This window comes from Pyxicephalus adspersus, chromosome Z, assembly GCF_032062135.1.
Source record: "Pyxicephalus adspersus chromosome Z, UCB_Pads_2.0, whole genome shotgun sequence".
Lineage (NCBI taxonomy): Eukaryota > Metazoa > Chordata > Amphibia > Anura > Pyxicephalidae > Pyxicephalus > Pyxicephalus adspersus.
Genome location: NC_092871.1, coordinates 45,166,612 through 45,191,892, shown reverse-complemented (window position 1 = coordinate 45,191,892; position 25,281 = coordinate 45,166,612). Strand labels below are relative to the sequence as shown.

The following is a 25,281-nucleotide window of genomic DNA, read 5'->3' as shown; positions in this document are numbered from 1 at the left end:
CTAGAGAAGTCTGCCACCAAAATATTTAAAAGATATACATAAACAACCAAGTCACTGTGGGATTTGATGACTTTGGTGAAATGTATAGTTCCTCTAGGTTGCTACAGTCCAGACATGGTCAAAAGGTGCATCTTTTACAGGATTTTTAGAATGATTGTTTTTTTTTTTTTTTTTTTTATAACATATTTTCTCTGGGTTTTTTTTTTTTTTTTTTTTTATAACATATTTCCACTAAAATGAAATCCAACATAACAAAAGAACCAACTACGCAAATGAGTGGAGGAATGAGGGAGGACCGACACTTATACAACCAAGGCCTTTTTTTTTTGTATTTACAGCAATAGTTAGACACTTACAGCTAAAATCAAAACTGTGCTGGCCATACAAAACAGCCTTTTGTATTTATTTTCTGAGAGGTAGCATTACTCGTATTTGCTATATTTATTACGAATGTTGGAAAAGGATATCCGTGCTGCCCCTAACACAGAAGCCATAGACAGCTGTCTGGTTTTGTTTATACAACCCTCTTATTATTGTTTAATTTATTTTTCTTCTCCTTCCAATTCCAGCTGGAGAAGAGTTACTCCTCCTGGCTTTGTATTTCTAATATTGCTGTTGATTTGAAGGGTTTGTTGCTATTGATCTGAGCGTGCACAATAATCTCATCTGCAGATCGAGGACTTTGGAGACATAAAGTCTTGTTTTCTCAGTAATCAGAGGTGATGACGATTTATATATCCCTCAGGCTTGTATAGTAAAATTTCCTTTTTAGGAAGAGTCTTCTGGGAAGATGATATTGCTCATGAAAGATGCACTGCTTTGTAATATTCAGCAGCACTTGGTCTGTGTGGAGACATAAAGAATCACGCAGAAATTATCATTAAAATCCTATTCTGCCAAAATACTCACGAGAGATTTCCCACCCCACAGACTAATTCATGAAGAAAGCGCCAAGCACTTCCCCCGCCAGCTGAATGTCACACATGCTACCTACTGCATGAGCAGAGATTTTTCTGTGTAATTTTGTTTTACTACTTCTGGTCCAAGAATATATACACGCTTCATTAGATGGAGAAGACTTTTGTTATCCTCCTCATAAGCTTCAATAGGTATTTTACATTTCCTCACAGGGAATCTGCTCTTTTTGTAAAGGCTGTTTTTTTAACATATATATTTGTATGATTGCTTGCTTTCATTATCATTAATACAAATGCAGGCTGTGCTTCCTACTTACTAGTAGGTCCCTGAGGGTCAGGATCTGCGCAAATTTTAGTATTTCTGGAAGAGGCGGCAATAAATTTAGTCAGGTATGGTTTACAAAGGGCTCGAAACTGGGAATCTGATATTCTCTCAAACATTCCCTGGTGGAAATCAATTACTGCCATTGAAACACATAGGCCTAGAAGATTCCCACAAGGGAATGTCTGTTTTTTTGTTTTATAAACCGAAAACAATGTCGGAAAGAAAATCTATTTATATGAAAATCCTGTATGTGGCCCACCACTATAACTACTTTTTTACTTAACTTATAACCCCTCTTCTAAGTGTTTTGCATATCACTGGTAAATTTTTACTTATATATCTGCTCTCTATATCTGTTTATCTGCAGGTCTGGGTTCTATTGCTTAGTCCCCAGAGGTTCTAATAATTGTTCTCCTCTGATCTGATTAGCCTGTTCCCTCTAATCCTACATTGTACATCTTCCTCTTGTGATCAGCTCTCCATGAGAATGACTTTTATGAGTTAACACATTAAAAACCATTATTTATCACCTAAGGAAGGAAACCTATGATGTAAGCCTTCTGCTCTCTCCTAGTCTGTTGCCCTTTAAAGTGATTTAGGATAACATTTTCACTCTGTGTGCCTGGTTGGCATTCGTCTAGAAGGAAAATCTGATAAATTATCTGCAATAGGTGAGACGGATGTGATATTTTATAGAATACACAGTAATGGCTTCCCACCAAGCTCTTTTATTGGGATATGTGGCATACGAATTAGACTTCTACTTTTTAAACTGGAGAGTTAATGACCATCATCATCACCCTCCATCTAGGAATGGGGGCACAGAAACTAGGTCACCTCTCTTGTTGCAGTGCCCGTAACTTTGGAGTTGTAAATGTAGCTGTGACACCGAATATTAATATCTTCTCTGCATATCATTCTACCTCATTTTTACATGTAGTTTAGTGAATAATAAAAAAGCTAATACATAGCTGGAGGTAAACTTTCTGGTTCTCTAATATATCAGTGGTGGTTCACAGTCTGAGCATATAATTGCAATGTGTCAGTGCCTCCAGGATCTTTAAATTATGATGAATGACAGTGTGGTATGCAGTGAATGAGCACATTTCTATGATCTATGTCACTATTAGCCATCGGCTGTAGGATTTATGGTATAATGAGCCTACTTTAGTCCCAGATCCATTATCCCAACTGCAGATTGAAAGAGTCCCGGAGCTCAGTCCAGCATTCCGGCAGCATTTTCTACATACGATTATCTGTTTTCTTTTCTCAGGACTTCCTTACTGACTTAATGATGTCTGAAGTGGATCGATGTGGAGATAATGAACACTTGATATTTCGGGAAAACACACTGGCCACCAAGGCCATTGAGGAGTACTTGAAGCTGGTGGGACAAAAATACCTACAGGATGCCCTAGGTAAGATTGATACCTTTTGTGTTTTTTAAAGCCAAACTCTAGTTATCTTGCATGAGCGTATAGATTTTTTCAAATCTTTTTTAATTTTTTTTGTTTTGAGTAATTTGTTTTCACTGTGAGGTTCAGTATTTCCCCTTCCTCCAGTTTCTTTTTGTCCTCCCCTATTTTTGATTCCAATATACATTAACCTGCCAATTTAATAGGTACATTTTGCTAGTACTGGGTTTGGCACCCCTTTGCCCTTAGAACTGCCATAATTCTTTATGCTTTATCAAGGTCTTGGAAACATTCCTTGGGGAATTTAGGTCCCTATAGACATGGTTGCTGCAGATTTGTCGGCTGAACATCGATGATGTGAATCCCCTATACCACCCCATCGTGAACACGCTGTATTGGATTGTGATCTGTTGATTGTTAGATTATAGTAAACTGATTGACCAGTTTCAGATGGTTTGAGTTTTGTGACATGGTGCAGTATCCTATTGGAAGTAGCCATCAGAATATGGGTACGCTGCTGTTATAATAGGATGGATATGGTCAGCAACAATACTAAGGTAGGCTGTGGCATTTAAAAAATACTCAATTGGTAAAAGGGCGCAAAGTATGCAAAAAACATATCCCCAAAACCATTACATTACCAACCTAAAGAGATGATGCATGGGTAAATCTATGCTTTCATGGGGATGAAGCCTAACCATATAAATTCTCACCCTACCATCTGAAAGTTGCAACAGAAATCAAAGCAGGCAACATTCCTCCAATTTTCTCTTGTCCAGTTTCATTGAGCCACTGTAGATTTGTGTTCCTTTTTTTAGCTGACAGGAGTGGCACCTGATGTGGTCTGTTTATGTAGCTCACCTGCGTCAAGTGTTGTGCATTTAGAGATGCTCTGTAACATACCTTTGTTGTAACAAGTGGTTATTTGAGTTACTGTTGCTTTTTCCATCAGTTAAAACCAGCCTTATAATTCTCAACATAGTTAGCCCTTAACAAGGCATTTTCACTCCCAGAACTGCCACTCACTGGATATTTTTTCCTTTTCTGACTATTCCCTGTAAACCCAATAGTTGGTTGTGTGTGAAAATCCCAGCAGCTCAGCAGTTTCTGAAATACAAATAGATTGACCTGCATAGCACTAGCAACCATGCCATGTTGAAAGTCAATTAGATCACCTTTCCCATTCTGATGCCGCTTTGAACTTCAGCAAGTCGTCCTGACATTGTCCACATGCCTAAATGCATTGAGTGCCATGTGAATGGCTGATTGGATCTTTGTGTTGACAAGTTGAAGAGGTCTACCTAGTGAGTGTGATGGTTAACCAAAAAGGGTTATAAAAAATCTACCCCGATCAATTTATAAGCAACATTTAGCACAAATATAGACCGTACACAAAACTGTTTTGAACATTTGTTGATCAAAGTAACGGTTTTGTGTACTTAAAAAAATATATCAAAAATATTGCCTATTGTATGGCTATCCTAAATCTGTGTTTCTGGACTACAGATTAAAAAAATGCAGAATACTCCCAATTTTAGGAATAAGTAATGCCTCTCATCACCTAAACTGGAAACAAACAGGCTATACCCACTGTTCCTACTCAATTTCACACAAGAGAAAACAGTCAGACCCTCAATTATTCATGTTAATAGGTATTATCATGTAATTGCAGACATAGTTACCTGTTAAATCTCTTTCTCACACCTGTGTTCAATTTCGGGCTTTGCCTGATGGTGCCCAATGTCCTGACATTACTAGCATAGTTTGAAGAAAACATTAATGATTGCCTGAAAATCACAACACAATTGCTACTTTTTTTTTCAATATGTATGTGTTGCTGTCAGGGACCACAGAAATGAAATCATGTGGAAGCCTAAGAAAATAAAAAGAACCATTTGATTAGTTGTTAAGGCCAACATCATTGGCTTTTGTTCTGCATGTGAGAATAAGCTACAGTTGTGCATTGTGGGTAGCCATAAAATAACCCCCTCAGGTCCTGTGCTGTTACTTTGTGCTGGTGGGCATGTTCTGCTTAACCCTATAACTACCTTTGATTCTTTTTTTCAGGTGAGTTTATCAAGGCACTGTACGAATCGGATGAGAATTGCGAGGTTGACCCCAACAAATGTTCTTCCTCTGACCTCCCCGAACATCAGGGAAACTTGAAGATGTGCTGCGAACTAGCCTTCTGCAAGATTATCAATTCCTACTGGTCAGTGTCAGCAACTGCGGATGGAATACCTAGAGTGCCATTTTCTAGGAATGTGGATTGTTTTTACCATGAGTGCCATTAGCTGATAATGGGAGACATTTATAATAGGAGTTTAGTGAGCCACAAATAGGGCCTTATTTATAATATTTGTTCACCCAAACTGGATTGTTTACAATCTTACTTGTCTCTCTAGCCAGGAATGAGGGACATTTATGATAGGATTGCAATGAACAGAAAAAAGGGGGGCATTTACTCAATATGTCTTGTGCTCTGGGAATGTCAGATGTTTATAATATAAGTGGCCCCAATTGAGAATGAGTCATTTATACCATGCAGTTCCACCAGACAGGAATGGGGAGAGATTTACACTATAAGTAAAGCTAGCCCAGATAAAAGAGTTTACCAAAAATACAGGATTTGATGTTATTTTTGCCTCCCATTAATCCCAAGGTGTACATTCATTAATATCTTCTAGCGGGTGGTGTAACATTATTGCTGGTTGGGAAAGAGTTATTGTCAGCTAATTATTAGATTTTTCAGCAGGGAATTTAAAATGGGATAAATGAAACTCTAGGCATCTGTGTCTCTAGAAAATGACAGTCTCAGGCACATTATGAGAGATATCAGGCGTTAGAAATATTCTCAGTGCATTAATTGCCGTTGAATGGTGCTGGCATTCTGGTTCCACCTCAAGAGTTTTATCTGCAATGATTTCTGTTCTTTAAAATAACAGAAAACTGCATCCCATCCACAAAGATGAGCCAAAAAAATCAAGTGGGAAAAAAAGGTCCATAAACATAAAGGTGGCATTTTCTGATCTGGGAATTGTGTTTTTTCGTCAGAAATACACTCCCATGTTTTGTTTCTCAGACCCCTTGGCGGTCATATATTAAAGAGGGAATTGAATGGTGGTGATTATAGGACCGTTTAGACATCTGGAATGTTTCAGAAAATGTAGCTTGTGCTATGCTCTAGAGGCCATTAGCGAACGATGTAAACGAAGTAAACCGTGATGGAGCACCTTAACTCATTCATCCTGCTACATCAAATCTGATGCTTCCTGTGCCTGGAGCATACAAATGAATTGGAGACACAAAATACTTAAATATCGACATTTATGAACAGCTCAAAAACACTCTTAGGTGAGAATGCCCATATTGTGCCAATTTATCATGAAATAAAGAGGAATAAAAACATACACACTCCAGATATAATCTATTTTTATACACTTATATAGTGCTGATATCTTTCTCTGCATTTTACAGAGTCTGTGGATCTCTTGTGTAAAATGGAGCCACAGATAGAATAGAAAGTAACTCCTCTCTCTGCCCCACACTAGGGAACTGAATGGTTGTTTTGGGTACTTCAGACAAGGGGGACTGGTACCCTCCATAAATATCCCAGCCATATGTCCAACACTTATAATGTTGCTTGCTTAAGTCGGTGCTGTATAAAATGTCCTCAGTCATTTTAACTAGAAGCCCAGCAATGGTCATCTGTAACAACCTGACTAGCACTCTATATATAACTGCCCTCAAAGCTCTCATCACCATGGAAACAAGCAGCTGCAGTAAAATATAGGTAGCTGTGGCCTTTACTGCATCATTTCCTTAGTATAATGGCTTGTGCTGTAGAAAATGGTAGAATTTTAAAATACTTTATATTACATTAAGATGCTAGTTATTTACTTTGTGGAGTGTAAAATGTCTGCAGTAACCTATAGAAACCAACCATGTGTCTTCAACTACTGTTATCATCATGTAGGATGCTTGCACCAATCATAGTGAACTATTAGAGTTTTTTCAGTTTTTTTTCAGCTTTTATGAGTTCAGTCAGGTTGATAAAAGGCAAATTATGGTTGGTTTCCTTGATCACCACTCTGCATTTGGTACCTTTTGCTTTACACCAAGTATAAAGTTGCTGATTGCACCGATCATTGTTCTAATATTTGAACCATTTTGTGTATGGGGTACAATCATTTCAATTTTATCAAATCTGTCTTGAATGCAGTGTCTATCACAAGGCTTAATTTCATGGTGTTTCCAAATTTTTTAGTACTTTTTATATCAAAGATTAGAAAAAAATATGAAATTCTGAGTTATTGGGCTACATGCTTGTCCTGGCCTTGTGATTAGCATTAAAGCCAATGACAGCCAGGCACTTTATAGAACGTTGGCGTTGGCAGGTATTTATTGCAGTATGGATTTCCTTTATTAAGGACACTACCCAGAAAAGCTTACAATCTAAGAGGTGGTGGAAGTGGCATACAATAGGAGGGGGATGTGAAATGGTGGGCAAGTCGTGAGGGTTTAGGAAACAGAAGAAGATGGGCAGGCAGGTTTGAACAAAATAGTTTTAGGACTTTTAAGTGAGCAGAAAGTAGGAGCAAGCAGAATAGTACAAGGAAGACCATTCCAGAGAGTCAGGGCAGCTCTAGAAAAGTCTTGGAGCTGTGCGTGTGATGAGGTTATGAGTGAGGTCAGTAGTAGGTCATTGGAGGAGTGAAGAGAGCGGCCAGGGGAGTATTTTTCTATCAAGTCAGAAAGGTAAGTGGGGCATAAACTGTGGAGGAATTTTAAGGCAAAGCACAGGAGCTTAAGTTTGATTCTCAGGTGCAATGGAAGCCAATGAAGAGAACTACAAAGACATGCGGCAGAAGAGGAGCGGTGTGAAGGATGGATGGCTGAAGAATTTATAATAGATTGCAGAGGAGAGGGTTGGATTGGTGGATAACCAGAGAGAATGATTTACAGTAGTACAGACGAGAGATGATGAGAGGGTGTACAAGGAGTTTGGTACTCTCTGGGGACAGGTAGGGGGGGATTTTAGAGATGTTGGGAAAGTGACAGAATCTCGAGATGTTCTGAATATGTAGGGTAAAGGAGAGGGCAGAATCAAAGGTGATGCCAAGACAACGTTTCTGAGTGGAGGGATGAATACCAGTGTATTAATAGTTAGAAATATGTGGAGGGGATGATAAGTAAGCCAAAGTGGGACATGAGTGAGGAGGAGGTGTACAGAGAAAGGAGAACTGGTCCAGGGACTGACTCCAAGACCATGTTGTGGAACACCAACAGCTAGAGGAATTAGGAGGAGGAATTATCATTGAGCGAAAGCTGAAAGGAGCGGTCAGACAGTTGGAAGTGAACCAAGAGAGAGCAATGTCATTTATCCCAATTGAGAGCATGATTTGGATCAGAAGGGGGAGATCAACAGTGTAAAAAGCGGACGAAAGATTTAGGGGAAGGAGGAGGGAAAAGTTGCCTTGTGACTTAGCTCTGAGGAAGTCATTGGCCATTTTAGTAAGGGCTGTTTCAGTGGAATGGGTTGGAACGTAGGGAGGGGTCTAGTGAGGGTTACTTCAGGATAGGGAGAATAATTGCATGTTTGAAGGCGCAGAGGCAAGTACCAGTAGAAAGGGAAAGCTGAATAGTTTGGTTAGTGCGGGGGCCATGGTGGAGGAGTGGGCACGGAGTAGATCAGAAAGGATCGGGCAAGCGGACAGGTGGTAGATGGAGATGATGAGAGAGGAGAGGACACTTCATGAAGAGTAACAGTATTTATACAGTAGTTACAGTAGTATTAAAGCAGGACTACACCTTTACTCTTAATACTGTGACTAGGCAGGTCCTTTATTGTAGAAAAGAAAGGTGATGTCCCTTGTGCAATAAAATAAAATACAATCCGCCACCAACTCCTTTCTTCTTCTTTTCCTGGTTCTGAACATTGGCCATCTTGAATGACTAGGCTGGAATGATGTAACTCCCAGGCATTCAGTCCCTGCCCAGCATTTTTTTGTATAGGAGATAACGATCAGGCAGGGTGAGTGTGTTATATTGCAGAAGGGACACTTGTCCTTTCTGCAATAATGAACCTGCCTGATCACAGTTTTGTTTTTTTTTTTGTGGTATTTCAGGTCTACTTTAACCCACTGAGCGGTAATCCAGAGTGTGGCTCAGGGAAAAAAAAAACATGTTGAAAGTGAAATTCAGATTATTTTGTATTGGGTTCAATACAAAATAACTGTAAACAAAAGACAAAACATATGCAACACATCTGCATTACATGTACATTTTCCCGTGTTTTATTACTTTAAGGACCCTGCAAGTACAGAAAAATGGCTGCTTTTTTTTTTAGCACTCTCTGCTTTTAACCACGTTATACATTGTTGAATATGGAAGTCTCCTTTGATCCTATCAACAATGAATAAAGAGCCGCACCTTTGTTTAACTGTTGAGAGTACAGCATTCCACATAAACCTTTCTAGAATGTTTGAAATTTCCAGGAAGTGCGTAGGTGCAAAAAACAGGACAGAGCTACATTTTTTACATAATTGGTATTTTTGGCATTTATTAAAAAGATTTTACAAAATCCTTCCAGTTATATAATTCACAAACCAAGGGCAGTAAATTGAAGAGGTTTATTGTAAGGGTTTACACACACTTTAACATAAGTATGGAGGGACACATGCTATCATTGTAGGTAGTGTAGTTGTTGGCATTTTAATTTCGGTATTAGTGAATTTATTGATTCCCAAGGTCATTGCTGTATAAAGTACAAATTAAAGTGTCATTAAGGTGTCATCTCGTTTAATGAGCGGTGTAAAGAAGATAATTGGTTCTCTGCTGTTGATTGATCTCAATTTATTTCCCATGATTCTCTCTACAGCGTTTTCCCTCGTGAACTAAAGGAGGTCTTTGCATCGTGGAGACAGGAGTGTAACAGCCGAGGTCGCCCTGATATCAGTGAAAGGCTTATTAGCGCCTCCTTGTTTCTGCGCTTCTTGTGTCCCGCCATCATGTCCCCATCACTGTTCAACCTTCTACAAGAATACCCAGACGATCGCACTGCCCGTACACTGACCTTGATTGCCAAAGTCACTCAGAACCTTGCCAACTTTGCCAAGTAAGTGTCCTCCTAAAACGGGGAGAGTGGTGCTGTCTGTTCTGGTGCACTCATCACAGGCCTTCAATTAGCTAGAAAAATCAATAGCCTTTACTTGTATTGACTTTTAATTCCAACCTCAGCTGTGTCGATAACTCTCCTCTTCTGTATCAGTTCTAAGAGGTGAGCACAGGAGCGCAACCTAATTGAAAGTGCTTGGAGACAGAATGTGTTTCTGTATCAGATGTTTACAGAGGGAGAAAGACACAAAATAAAGTGCAGGCGGCATTAAACGTGAGGTCATTCTCTCCAGGCACACTTAATGACAAAAAATAAAAACTAGGGTGATGGTGACAAGTGACGGTGTCCTCAAATCAATAGTAGAGGAGCTTCTACAGAAACATTTCTCAATGTAATATTAGGAGGTGCAACTTCTGGCAGAATCAGGGGTCAAATTGCCAGGGCACCAGTGAAATATTATATTGAAAATAATAATTTATTGTGAGGTTTGAATAAAAAATCTGCAAATAAAGTTATGTCACAATAGTGAGCACACTCAATGCTTTATGGCTTTGCTTCCTCACCAGTGGGAGCAGCAACAAAGTGACGGATCACTGGTTCAGTCAGTGAATAAGCCATGCAATAGAAGAAGATAAATGTTTATCAATTTTGTTGTTGCTAGATCAAAATCAGTAGACTGGTATAACCCATATTGTTATTTCTTGCTGTAAGATAGAGATATCATACCTTACATAATTATAGTTTCATAATAAAAAGAGACACTCCAATATTCATGTGTTAAAATATTATACATATTTAAAAAAACACAGTAGACCTTATTTATGAAAGCAGACATACTGTTAGGTTCATAAATATTTGGACAGAGACAACTTTTTTCTAATTTTGGTTCTGTACATTACCACAATTAATTTTAAATGAAATAACTAGATGGACAACGACCCAAAACATACAGCCAAAGCAACCCAGGAGTTTATTAAAGCAAAGAAGTGGAATATTCTTGAATGGCCAAGTCAGTCACCTGATCTGAACCCAATTGAGCATGCATTTCATCTGTTGGAAGACTAAGCTTCTGACAGAAAGGCCCACAAACAGCAACCGAAAGTTTTCCCCATCTGGGGATGTCCATAAGTTCAAGACTACAGGCTGTCATTGCCAGCAAAGGGTTTTCAACCAAGTATTGGAAATGAACCTTTTTTTTTTTTGATTTGTCCAATTTTTTTTGGAGCCCCTGAAAAGAAGAGGTTGTGTTAAAAAAAAAAAAAGGCTTTAGTTCCTCACATTTTTATACTATCTTTTTGTTCACCCACTGAATTAAATCTTAATTAAATTAAATTAAATTGATTTAATTGAATTAAATGAAATAAATTAAATCTACAGTTCAACTGCATCTGAGTTGTTTCTTTTAACCCTCTAGCGGTAATCCAGAGTGTGATTCGGGGTGGATTTTACTTGCAAAAAGCAGTAATCTTGAGTCACAGTCGGGGTCACTTTAAGCTAAGAAAAACCCCACTTACCTTCCTCCGTTGTCGCCCCCCGTCATCCTTTTGGTCCCGGCAGGTCCTGGGGACAGGTCTTCTCCCTTCAATCTCCAGGCGTGAAGTGAAGAGCCGAGATCTATTAGGTTTCCCCTGTCGTCGGTGCAGGCTCCGGTTCGTGCGGGCAGAGCGGCGGGAAATTCAAATCATTTTGTATTGGATTCAATACAAAATAGCTGTATTATGTCCAATACAAAGAAATCTTGATTCATATATTATATTATAAATGCTATTGTACAGTTATATTACATTTTTAACTATTTTTTTGAAAATATTTTATTAAATTAAATAATTTTTTTAACTATTGGACATATTTTGGGGGGTTATGCCTAAAAATTATAGCCTACAATGTAAAATAAATTTCCATGAAAAAAAATTGTAATGCTTTTTGCATGGAAATTTGGAAAGAATTAGACCGCTAGGGGGGTTAAAATTATTTGTGGTAATGTACAGAACCAAAATTAGAAAAAATATTTATAGACCTAACTGTACTATGGTCAGAAGTAGTGTTGGTCGAATATCTCACTATTCGATTCGACAGCTATTTGATCGAATAGTGAGATATGGTTCGGGTGATCGATTGAAGTTATTGGTGGGAGAATTTCGGTTATTATCTAGTTCTATGTGTTCTTGGTTAGAGTTTCTCTATCCAAAAACAGAGGGCACTAGATGTGATGAATGGGGAAACCTGTCCCTATTCAACCTTCAGTGCCCAGGGATCGGGCACTACGATTCCCGGGGCACTACAGGTTAATAAACCTGTAGTGTTCTGGGGATCGCACACTCTTCTCAATGATTGCAGCCTTGGCTGCAATCATTGATTAGCTCAGTGTTCAATCCTTGGGGCACTACAGGGTTATTACCGTGTAGTGCCCCGGGGATCGCACACTCTTCTCATTGATTGCAGCCTTGGCTGCAATCGTTGATTAGCTCAGTGTGCAATCCCCAGGGCACTGCAGGTTAAATAGAAGATGCCCCCGCAAGTATCCCTTAAGCTACGTACACACTTCCAATTTTTATCGTTGGTAAACGAACGACGAACGATCCTGCACGATATCTGTGAACGATCGTATGGCACCGATCCTGTACCTACAGATAACGACACGATCGTTCAAAGATATTGTACACACGATAGATGCGATCGTTTGAACGATACAGGAAGTGACGTGCACCACAGGAAGTGAGCGATCGTTCGTTCACCGCGCATGCTCAGACCATGGACGATCACTGAATGACCGTACACACGATAGATGGTCAACGATCATCGTCCAATCCGATCCGCTGGTCCGGTCGTTCATTTCTAACTACTATCCTCGTTCGTCGGCGTCGTTGGTTACTTTTTTTACGAACGATTTTTGGCCAATCGGTCGTTCGTCGCTCGTTTGTCGTTCATTTCCAACGATAAAAATTGGAAGTGTGTACGCAGCTTTAGTCTGTAACACACTTTGCAGCGCAGTAATATGATACATTTGTAAAATGTAACAAATGTATCATACTATCACTGTGCTAGAAAGTGTGTTATACAGATATCATGTCATTAACCACCTGGGCGTTACACTGATGTCTAGATTTCTGTACCAAAAGCGTTAAGCTGCGTACACACTTCCAATTTTTATCATTGGAAATGAACGACGAACGACCGATTGGCCAAAAATCGTTCGTAAAAAAAAGTAACCAACGACGCCAACGAACGAGGATAGGATCAGATTGGACGACGATCGTTGACCATCTATCGTGTGTACGGTCGTTCAGTGATCGTCCATGGTCTGAGCATGTGCGGTGAACGAACGTTCGCTCACTTCCTGTGGTGCACGTCACTTCCTGTATCGTTCAAACGATCGCATCTATCGTGTGTACAATATCTTTGAACGATCGTGTCGTTATCTGTAGGTACAGGATCAGTGCCATACGATCGTTCGCAGATATCGTGCAGGATCGTTCCTCGTTCGTTTACCAACGATAAAAATTGGAAGTGTGTACGTAGCTTAACACTTTTTTCATTAAATTTTTTTTTTTCTAAATTGTAGACCTGTAAGTTACAGAAATATGTCCGAACAGGGTTCGAGTAGATATCATGAATATAAAAAAAAGTTTAAAACACACAATCATGTAAAAAAAAAAAAAAAAGTACTTTTAATAAAATCCTATCCTATTTTTTTTTGCATAGAAATGTTTGTTTATATTGTGGGCTTATAATTCTTAGGATTATCTCCCGGGTATGATAATTATATTTATTTATTATGTTATAATCATAAATTTTAATATATAAATAATAATTTAAAACAATAATGAAATAATAGACAACAATGTAAATCTAAAAATAAAATTAAAAATGTACTTTTATTTTTATTTTATGTTGTATGGTGTTTTTGTACTGTAAAAACCATTAAAAAGCAGATTACATTGTATTCTGCTTTTGAATTTCCCTCCCTGACACACCCCCATACATCACCAATCACATCACCCGGAAGATGACTCATCCTCGGAGTGATGTTTGGGGGGGGGGGGGATTTCCCTGCCCAGCTCACACAGGCACACGCTGGACGCTGGAGCTGGAGCTGCTGCATCTACAGGGAGATGCACAGCACAATACAGGATTCCTGCATTGTGCTTCACATCTCACTGCAGATGCCAGCAGCAATAGCAAATTTTTTATTGCTGCTGGAGGAGCTGTGGGGACCGGGTAAGTATTTTGCTTTCAGTTGTAATCCGATTGTCATACGATGTATGACAATCGGATTGCAATATAATGTTTGTTTACATTTTAACCACCTGGTGAAAAAAGTTCGGGTTTAACACTTTTTGCAAAAGTTTTTACCCCGAACCAAGGTCGGGTTTAACAGCCAGGTGGTTAAAGGATAAAAAAAAAAATAGGTAAATAAACATAAACACTCAATAAATTACTTTAACAATAATTTTTTTTTTTTTTTAACACATTTTATTTTATCCAAATTTTTGCCGTCGAATCTCGTTTTTTTTTTTTTAGGTCTGGTCTATCTGAATTCGAACACCAACACTAGACAGAAGTTATTAAATCTGAGAGTCTAACCACTTTCACAGATAATTTGACTTGACTTGAAATCATTGATATGACTGCACAGACTGTACTCCCCTAGGACCGAACCTTGGTAGATCTATGTGTTTTATCAGTGGGTCTGGAACTTCACTGCAAAGCACCTTTTTTTATTTTGGGTCTAGTGGATGCTTGCAAGGCTGCTAGATACCTTATTTTTTATGTTCAGATTATAAAAATATATATTTGCAAAATAAATAATGTGCAAAATGAAAAGATAGTGGCACATTTCTTTTGAAAAATTTATGCGAAGCCAGATAATCAAGTGGCTTCAGTAAAAAACAAAGTGTACCCTCCTCCACTGTTTTGTTAGGCTTTTGTAGCCCCTTGCAAACACCTGTTGATTGCATTGCATCAAGTGATTACACTCTTCAGAAAAACATTGGACACTGGGAAGTTGAGTCACAATATAGGGGCAATGGACCATTGGTGCATAATACAAAGATTATGAAAAATGAGACATACTATGTGGGCGGGCATTAGATGGGGGTAAAGACTGACAATTACAGGGGTTATTGGACACCTATGACGCAAACAACTGGAAGTGCAAAGTTTGTGTGTTGCCCTGCCCACTTTTTGACCACCAAGCTACAGCCACTCCACCTAGCTGAAAAAAAATCCTAACATTGATGATAACCTGGAATATAGCAGAAATATGGGATTTGTGAATGGAAGGGGTGGTTCACCCCACTAGGTGAGATTGGCTTAAAAATAATACATATAAAAACAGTACACAGAGGCAGATAATTTCAAATTTTAATTTTCAACCCAGTTGTTGTGGCATTGGAAATCAAGAAATGTACTTTCTATTAGAGAATTGCATGATTCCTTTGAACAATTTATTTTATTGGAGAAATGTTATTTTTCATATGTAAAGAAAATCAATTTCTCTTTCAGTGGTAACCACGGTTACGTTATTTACAAGATTCCAGTTTGATAACTTTCCACTCATGTTTGTGTTCTCTCTAGTGAACATTTAATGTTTTGAATTTTTAATGATTAGGTTATTTTAATTTCTTTCTTATAAACATTTTGTAAAGTTGTTGGCTATGTGAGGTTCCACTTTTAACTAGCATTTTTTCCTTGTACTGGATACAATGTACTCATCCGATCTAGTAACTTTTTTTTTTCCTATTGCGTCATGTTAGTTGGATATTCTTGTTTATTTCTAATACCTAAAATCATTTAGAGGGAAAAAAATACATTAGGCTTCATATTTTTTATATAAGTAAATATTTCTTTTAAATTTGTGGATGGTAGAGTCCAGTCTAGTTGTCTGTCCTTAGTTTTGGATAGGGTGGGGAACAGTTAGATTCCCTGATAGGTTTTTACTTCTATCCAAGGATCTACAAAAAAATTCTTCTTGTAGATTCTTAGATAACTCTCTTCACTTCTGTCCTGCTGCTTACAAAGGTATACTAGACAGGAAGTGAGGATATTTTTTTCCACAGAAGCACAGACCAAAAAATTGTTTCTTTAGTTGAGCAGAAGGCTAGAAGCTTTTTCAGAATTTTATCTTTGTATGTGTCTCTATTGCATATTTTGCCTCACTTCTTCATTGCTAAAACTGTTGTCACCAAAAAAAAAATCAGAAGTTTTCCCCTACTCAAACCAAAACCTGGTTTTGTAGTTTTGGTTAGACATTCACTTTAAAGATACTGGGTCTGGTTTAATAAGGCTTTCTATAACTGGAAGACACACCATCACTGGAGAACTGGATGATCCAGCAAACCTAGAATTGATTTCTTAAAAATCATTTGCTATTGTTTTCAATCCTGGAGCAGCTCTATTTTGGGTTTGCTGAATCTTCTAGGGTCTCCCATGACAGTCTATCTTCTCCATTCTCTGAGAACTTTAATAAATCAGGACCGCTGTGTCAATCCATATTCACAGAGCAGGATTCATAGAATTCAGAGAGACCAACTTGATGTGCTCTGCGCTTCTTCTTCTAGCACTAGATGCTAAGCAGAGGCTATTATTGTGTTCCTCGGTGATCTTTGCTGGAGAGAAAGTTACCTACACACAGGAAAATGATTTCACCAGGACCAGAACATTTTATGACCTCACTTCTAAATAATTCATGGGATTCTTCCCTATATAAGACAATGGAATTTCTTGTCACCAGGTTACAGTTAAGAGCATCCCAATCCTGAAGATGGCAAAGCTCACATAACTGACTCCCGGTCAAAATTCTGACTTGCTAAAATCAAGGTCATGATATAATGAGTAGAGACACTCCGCTGTTCTAATATTCTTCCTGTTGCTGGCAGGTTTGGGAGTAAAGAGGAGTACATGTCCTTCATGAATCAGTTTCTGGAACATGAATGGACGAATATGCAGCGCTTCCTGCTGGAGATTTCCAACCCTGAGACTATTTCCAACACAGCTGGATTTGAGGGCTACATTGACCTGGGCCGGGAGTTGTCCACACTGCACTCACTGCTCTGGGAAGTCATCTCTGTGGATCAGGTACCTAAAACATTGCTTTCATGCTGTTCCCTTGTTAAGGTCTAAAGCTTATATGGCTAATGCTTTGTTTAATCTTCTTGGAGAGCCCATCGTGGTCATAGCTCTGTGAGATCACAAGAGAGGATGCACAAATATTTAGCAGCTTTGTATTTTGGATACTTAACATAAAACATTGTACAGAAATAAAAATGTATGGCTCTATTTATTATGTAAAAATCCATATACACACAGTCTATAGGTTTAGTTGCCTTCCCTTTTACCTTGTAAGTGCATTACAGTCACTAGACTTAATTTATTGGCATCTGATAAAATAGTTGTTGTGACCCTTTAAACCGCTCACATTGTTCATTGTTTGCATCTAATTACTGCATGTCTAATAAGGATGAAAATGCTGATGATGTAGACATTCATTTTTTTCAGTTTCATGGTTCTTGTAACTTTTTAAAGGGTGAGAGGGAGACACAGCAGAAAAACAAACAAAAAAAAACATTTTTAATTCACTTATTAAATGTGTTTGTGTGTTATATAAAGAGAAAAGTGCATCCAAATGTACTGTGTGTGTGAGGTAAGCAATAGATTCAATAAAATTGCATTTTTACTTAACAAAGACTTTAAAATAACTTATAAATATAGTACCGCTATACCTCATATATAATCAATAAAACCTACATTAGCAAAATATCTTCCTTAAATATTTCTATTATTCTTCCATACAGAAATTGGTCAGTCCAAAGGAAAGGGCATATTCTGTTATCCAGTAATTTAGAGACAGATTTACTGCGCTATAGAGATCAATAATGTTTTTTATATGTTTTGAAGAGCATGTCTGCTTCTTCAGATGCATTATTCAATAAACAGACTACTTTCTATATTTATAAACAAAAAAGCATATCTGTCAATCTGTACAGCACTCCATATTCTAATAAAGCACATACATACAGTATGGTAAAAGGAATTACATAAATCAATTTTTTTTATATAGATTTCATCTTCCTTTAAAGTGGTTTATACATAGTCCTTTTTCTTTTCATATTATATATAATAGATGATAACATCTTTATTAGCTCTGTTATTTAATAATGACAAGAGATACCCCCATCTAAACCATCCAACGTTTATGTAAATCTGCCAATTAACTATGTGGCTGTGACATAGTAGTAGTATAACCTGTATGAATATCACTTGGGTACATCCCTCTTATTCCCTGGCAGGCCACAGTGACCAAGCTAGGTCCTCTTCCTCGTATCCTACGCGATGTGAACACAGCGCTCAGCAATCCATCCAGCGTACAGAGTTCTGTCACAAGTGATCATTCTGCCTCCACGCCAAATGCCAGCAACAATATCTCTGTCGGCCTCCAAAAGATGGTAATCGAGAACGACTTATCTGGGTAAGAAGAGAGGATAAAATCCTGATTGATAAGCTTATAAAGGCTTATCATTTTTTTTTCCTAAATATTACATATCACAAAATTTTAATGAATTCACCCAAAACTGATATATTTTAGTTGAAGTTGACAAAACTCTATACTTCCCCTGACAAAGGTTCACGTTATTCTGCATTTTCTGTAAACTTCATGAATAAGTTTCAGAGGCTTAGAAGTGGTCTACACTCCCCATTGCTTGTGTCACAAAAATACTGCCTACATTTCTAATTTTCTTTTCATTTTAGCTAGTGGTAGTTGGACACTTATATTTGGACCTACATACTATAATATTTGAAGCAACATGAATATTTCCAATCACAACGTAATGTGTCAAGGAAAATATTGATTGTCCAATAACAGAAAGAACGGCAGATAGATAAACAAAGTAGTTTTGGGGCAATCAAAATCTGCCTTCATCTCCATGATGACACCATTGAAAATGGTGGGGTACATCTCCTATGCTTCTTTGAATTTTACATGGATGAGTGCCAAAACTTCCTGAACATTAGAGAACATGTTTAGTTGAATGTGACATGCTGAAGTTGAAAATAACATTAATGACAACAATCCAGCTCTTTTCCCTATACTCAACAATTTCTGTAAGAACTGATAAGGTAAAGAATGATGATGGGTGGTATCCTTTGCCTTTGCAGGTAAAACTCCATTTCAGACCCAGTTAAAAGGGGCACAGGCACTGCTACCGAAAAGCCACCTCCTTCCCTAATAAAATGTAATTATACTGATCAAAAGTAGGATAGTAACAGAATGTTAAATACGAGCTACATTGTATTTAACAATTTAATTAGTAGAAAGCCGGGAAGACAGAGGCGGAAGGCCTGTCTCTGTAATTACCACTTTTATCCCTAATTTTGCTCAGCATGTGGTGAAACTCTAAAAGTCCATTTAAATTTACACTGCTTAAAGCTGGCAGATTGGGAATGCTAGGTTTGGATACGCCTGCGGGCTGGGAGATACCCAGGGTGCTTCATATTCTCTCTATATCTATGCTTACATTGTACAATTTTTCAAACACAGAGCATTCCTAAATATCTAACTACCTGAAAGACGAACATCTGTGTTACTCATAGATGCCTTTTTTTTCTTATTGGACTGCAGGCAGGCAACATAGACAGCCTTGCTTACACTGACAAAGTGTCTTAGCTGTCTTAGTGGATAAGAAAGGTATGTTCAGGTATATGTGTGAACCTAATTGATTTATGTGGGACACAAAAGTTTTTTATAGATCAAATCATGTCCAATGCCCCCATACCTTTTATTGCATTTTTTCTGTTCTCCTGTCGCAGTTACTGCTGCAGAATATTTTCATTTGGAGGCTTTGGAAGTTGGACTGACTTGTGTTACTTAGGAGGAAGTTTGGTGCATAAACTCATGGCAACCAGGCCTTCCACACCACTGTTGGATCGGGGTATACTGGGGATTGATTTTGGTGGGTTGAGCCACTTCATGTTAACTAAATGAGAAATATGTTAACCTTTAGCTGCGCTTTATACAGCAACATAAAATTGACCCCTTAATGTGTGAAAGCTAAGTAGAAGTATTCACCTAAAACAGTGCTTCAGGTGAAAACCAATGCAGTGATATGGTAGAAAAAAAGTGTGTAAAATTACCGCAAATTTCTGAGTATGATGGCAGGAGGTAACTGCCCATCCTCAGTCAGGTAACTGTCCAAAGTTGGCGACAGATCTTTCCCATTTAAGAGATAACTAAAGAAAACTGCCTACTCTGAGGTGATTCCTCAAATCAGCAGTATTTCCTTTTGTCTGGCTGTCATTGACCTGTCTTATGCATAAAAGTCTGAAGAAAAAACAGTTCTTGGTGTCCATAGCTGCCAATCAGATTTTGGGTTCTCTCACAATGCAATTGAGACATGAAAGGGAGGATACTAACGGTTGCTGAAGGGGAAAGAAATTCATTTTGTTTTGTCCAATTATGGCAGCACCTTGTTTTTTGACATAATGGAATTGGCTGGTCCAGGGTGGCATTGACGTCTCGTCTCCCTCTGTTTATCTATCTCCTCATAGTCTGATAGATTTCACCCGGTTACCATCTCCAACACCTGAAAACAAGGACTTATTTTTTGTCACAAGGTCTGCTGGGGTCCAGCCCTCACCTGCACGAAGCTCTAGCTACTCGGAGGCCAATGAACCTGATGTACAGATCACGAACGGCAGCAAGAGCCTATCTATGGTGGACCTGCAGGACAATCGGGTACTGGATGTTGGTACCAACACATCAGGGATTGGAGACACTCTGAATGATAGTCAGACGTCTTTTAGTCAGCTACAGGCGATATGGACTGCACGGACACCACAGGGTAATATAATGACCATGACTACAGCTCGCAGAACAGGACAAACACCAACCACTCCCAATGCGGATGCCACACTGAGTAGGCCTCAACTCCTGGCTCCTCTATCATTCCAGAACCCTGTGTACCAAATGGCAGCAGGTTTGCCAGTATCACCACGGGGTTTGGGAGATTCTGGTTCTGAATGTCATAGTTCACTTAGCTCCCACAGTAACAGCGAAGACTTAGCAGGAAGTAAACATGGCTTTATTAACCCTGGATGTAGTGAGGATTTTAGTAGACGTTCTGGAGACATGTCACGTAGACAGTTATCATTGACTGAAAAGCCTGGACAGCCCACCATGCCACGGCAGAACAGCTCAGGTCCTCAAAGGCGAATAGACCAGCCACCCCCTCCTCCACCACCTCCAATGACCAGGGGAAGGACACCACCAAATTTGCTTAATGCAGCACCCTATCCTAGGCCGTCGAGCGGCAGTATGATGTCCTCATCACCAGACTGGCCTGGCAGTGGAGCACGAATGAGGCAGCAATCCTCATCATCTAAAGGGGATAGTCCTGAGATGAAACAAAGAACAGTGCATAAACAGGTAGGTGATTCTGTACATGTTAATTATACCTCTTTTGATGTATGCATTTTCTCTGCTTTTAAAAAGCTCTTGGTTCTGCTTTTTGCCCCATGAAAATATAGAATGTTTGAAGCCTTATGAAATAAAGAAAAAAATGAAAGTTGAAGCCTTATGAATAAAGTAGTGATTTCAGTCATAGTCCCTACAGTTTTAGTCTATCTAGAAATGTGTATTTGAAAATGGTTTGCAAAAGGGTGACTAGGGAATGTCTACAGGTATTTTCACAGGTAGCCCAATTGAGCATTTAGTGTTTGACCTGCAGAAGCCTCTACTATCCTTATATTACTAGTTAGTTAGTTATTAAGTTATTGTTCTTCCCCCTATGGCTGTGGCTTTCAGTGCCCTCGAATATTGCACTTGTCAGCGTCTACGCAGATTTTTGTCTTCTTGCTCATTATATACCAGAGCTTAACTATGTGCAAACTGTTTTGAAGGGTATACCAGAGAAACTTAAATTGTATTTTAGCTGCACAGAATATTTCATTTTTTCATTTGCTCATATTCTAATTTTCAGATTAAGGACATATACAGAAACACTTAACAAAATGCAGGCAATTGATATAAACAGACATAAGAAAATGATAGCATAATGTGTTGATGTAAAAAATACCTATGAAATAGATACTATAGTTGTGGCTAAATGCTTTGCATTTTCTAGTAGATAGAAATGTAAAATATATGTGTTTTGGATATGAAATATGGGATTGTATCCTTGGAAAGTGGGAGCAGGATAACTATTGGGATTTATGAAAGAGTTGTGTTCAAAAGAGAAAGAGAGTGCAAGCTGCATATTATTATTGCTGTGGATCAGTCTTGTCATTTCATCTGGCATGCTCTTGCTCTGTTTAGGAAGTTCCATCACTAAAGCATCACCAATTCAGAAATGATGATCAGAGCATCAATTTGAAGTAGACGTGCTAAAGGCTTATGCTCAGAAGCCTTTTGTTTTCCTTGTAACATATACATTTGCATATTGTTTTCTGGCTAAATTTTTTGATTGAATTTTAAGTAATCTGTTAGTTTCCCACTTTCTATGCTTTAAAACGACAGTAGGGATCAGCAGAATATACAGTTACAGAAATTATTTTTTTCTGAATGTCCGCTCTGTGATTACTTATGATGTAATTGTGTTGTGAGATGATAACTATGTACAGTGACAAATCCTTTCCGAATCAAACACCTTTTATCCTTCTAGCGTTTCAGCAGTTATAATTAGGTAGGCGATAGAACCGCAGTATCACCAATGAATCTTGCAAGACCTGTTGTAAGAAGACCATTATGCCTCTTAATGGATTAAAGTGTCATTTTATTTCTATTACAGTCCTTCAGAGTACAAATGATTACTATAACAGAGAACTGTTGGCAGAAAAGCAGCCATTTCTCTGTCACTTCAATTGGATATCAAGGTCATTCATGGAGAAAGGAGGAGAACTGCCCTAACTTGGCCCAATATTCTCCAGCACCACTGCATTGCAACTTGCAGGCCAGTCCTTACAAATTTAATAGTGTGCAAAATGTAAACAAAAATGGTACACGTCCCATTAACACCAAACTAAAAAGAAAAACATATTCTTTATATTTTTTTTTCTAAACCTATCCCCCCAAGAAGGGTAACCTCTGTAGTCATGTTAGGGGTATACTATACTAACAGAGTAGTACATTAGAATTGCATCATAATTCTGTCCCGTAGACTGTCATATTAGGGCGTAGTGTTTTTATGATTATGTCCAATGGTTGGTCATGTGTTGAAGGTATTTTGTTCTATGTAGAGCGTGTGATATAATGGCAATATAAATATGTCCAATGGTTGGTCATGTTGGAGTATAGTTCTCTATGTACAGTGTGTATTAGAATTGTATTGTCCAGTGGTCACTCATGTTATAGTGTTGTTTTTTATGTAGTGTGTTAACACTTTATCATGTTGCTATCCAATGTAGTTGGTCATATTGGAGGTACAGAGTATTATAATTGCATTATAATTGTCCTGTGGTAAGGCTTGTTGGGGGTATAGTGTATTGTAATTGTATGTTTATGTCTAGTCAGGGTCTACATTATGATCATGTTCAGTGGGTTTGTTGGGTTTGTAATGTAAACACTGTATTAGGATGGCATTGTAATTTTTTTCAATGTAATTGCTCATTACACTGAGTATAGTGTTTAACACTATCAACCCACATGACAGTAATATAATTGTGTATTGTGTGGTCAATCATATTGGTGGTGTAGTGTGCAGAATAGTGATTTGTTATATGATCAATTCCAGTTGTCCATGGCAATAACAAACTTGCAATTGGGCGAAAAGTGAAAGAGTTATAACCTCTGCTAGGTTTTATTATTATCTGTGTTTCCATTAGGGAGATTTATTCTCATTCTTTGTGATGTGACTTGCTTTTACCACGCCAAAAATCTACAACGGCTATCACTGGAACAGGAGTTGAGAGCAAATCTAAAAATGGGGAAACCTGTTCCAGTGACCGCTGTCAAGGTTGGATTTACCTGTGGTGTCTTTTTGAACAGGATGTGAAGGAAAATCTCTCAAATAAGCACACAGAAAGCAACAAACACCTAACGAAGGTTCCTTTTTTTTGGAATGTCTTTCAGAGGAAAAATTGGAATCTTGCAAAAAAGTAAACAGGGGCCTATGGATCTTAAATGCCCATGTATAAAAGCTTCTAAAACTGTAGAATATTAGAGACTAGCCATATGCACCATTTTGGATGGTAAGGTATTGTACAACCTTGTTATAATGGCAGACCTTAGTTCCATCTGGATTGAGGCACATAACCCTCTGTCTTGTTCTCCAGCTCATCTCATCATCTCTATTTCTAACCATCAATCACATTTGCAGGTTTTTTGTTTACAGCTATTGATTTATGAGTAATAACTCTGCAAGTGTTGACATTAGGCGTTATAGCATGTATCAGCATGTGTATTGTAGTGATCAATACTAATTTTGAGGACAGACTGGTGCCGAGCGTTAAGCTATATGGTAATGCACTGAATCAGAATCAAAGGCAGTAATAGCAAGCAAAGTGAATCTGTAATGTTCCTTCCCTGGTCTCCTATTAAAACATTATCTGCAGCAGAAGCAGCATTTGCTACTTGTGATATCCATGTACTGTCTGAATGTTTGATCCTACACTTCTATTTGAAGGGAAAGTGAGTCCACAGGAACAAATCGAGGATAATTTTTCAGCTGGGAATTTTCTATTGAGCACTGAGTACTTACAAAATGTTTATTATGTTAAATGTTTATTATTTTATACCTTCTTGTCAAAAGTGTGAAGAACCTGAATATTATTAGAAAGAAAAACTGCCTATAATTCTTCAATAAAATCTGGAATCTAAATGTGACATACACAATGGAGTTTTCCAATGTTCTGGAATATGCTTGGGTGCACAGCTTGTTTTCCCTTACAGTCTTACTACATTCACCATCTAACATTAACCCGCAGACATAACATGTGGTTACCATGGGAATTATAAAATCAATTACTTCTACCTTTTATGAAGTTTAACCTAAAGCTGGACACATATTCCAATCTGATTGAACAATGTCCTTTATATTTACCAACAACTGTAGTGTGAAGGCTTGCCTAATTAGATGCATATTACATTTCTCTTTAGACAGGTCAGAGAATGATTTGTGGTGTCGGTGAGGTTATTTGGTGGTCAGTTGGTGCTGGCATTGAGTACACACAAACAAATCTCAGGAACACCCAGTCACTGGGCACCAAGTTTGCGGCCTTTTAGGTCTTGACTCCCCCATCTAAGGTCTTAAGCCACATTAAACCGTAAAGATGTTTTATACTTTAATGTAGACATAACTGTATTCCATTCAAAGGTTGATGTGTTCCTATTGTTATCAATTAACCTGTGTAAGCCCTCTTTGCTTCTGCTGCCATTGGTGGATGGGCACATACCGGTATATAACCAATATAAGCTCTGACTGACCTGTGCACAGATTCCCCAGCAGCAACTCAGCTGGGCAGGGAAGACAATTTGTGAAGCTTGACTATAGTTTAGACTTTGAGGGTAATTCAAAG

The 25,281-nt window shown here is 38.2% G+C and overlaps 1 protein-coding gene across 15 annotated transcripts in view; it reads left to right on the top strand.

Moving 5' to 3' along the window:
- The window catches only part of DAB2IP (DAB2 interacting protein), a 275,541-nt gene that overhangs the window by 229,257 nt on the left and 21,003 nt on the right, over window positions 1-25,281 (top strand). For 10 of the 15 annotated variants that reach the window (XM_072430459.1, XM_072430460.1, XM_072430457.1 and 7 more), the window contains 7 exons: window positions 2,516-2,660; window positions 4,725-4,869; window positions 9,538-9,774; window positions 16,653-16,851; window positions 18,063-18,241; window positions 20,320-21,196; window positions 22,557-22,718. In XM_072430459.1, the coding sequence (XP_072286560.1) occupies window positions 2,516-2,660; window positions 4,725-4,869; window positions 9,538-9,774; window positions 16,653-16,851; window positions 18,063-18,241; window positions 20,320-21,196; window positions 22,557-22,718 (1,944 nt within the window). The remainder of the gene's footprint in view (window positions 1-2,515; window positions 2,661-4,724; window positions 4,870-9,537; window positions 9,775-16,652; window positions 16,852-18,062; window positions 18,242-20,319; window positions 21,197-22,556; window positions 22,719-25,281) is intronic. The other 5 variants (XM_072430464.1, XM_072430463.1, XM_072430462.1 and 2 more) reach the window with 2 other exon arrangements.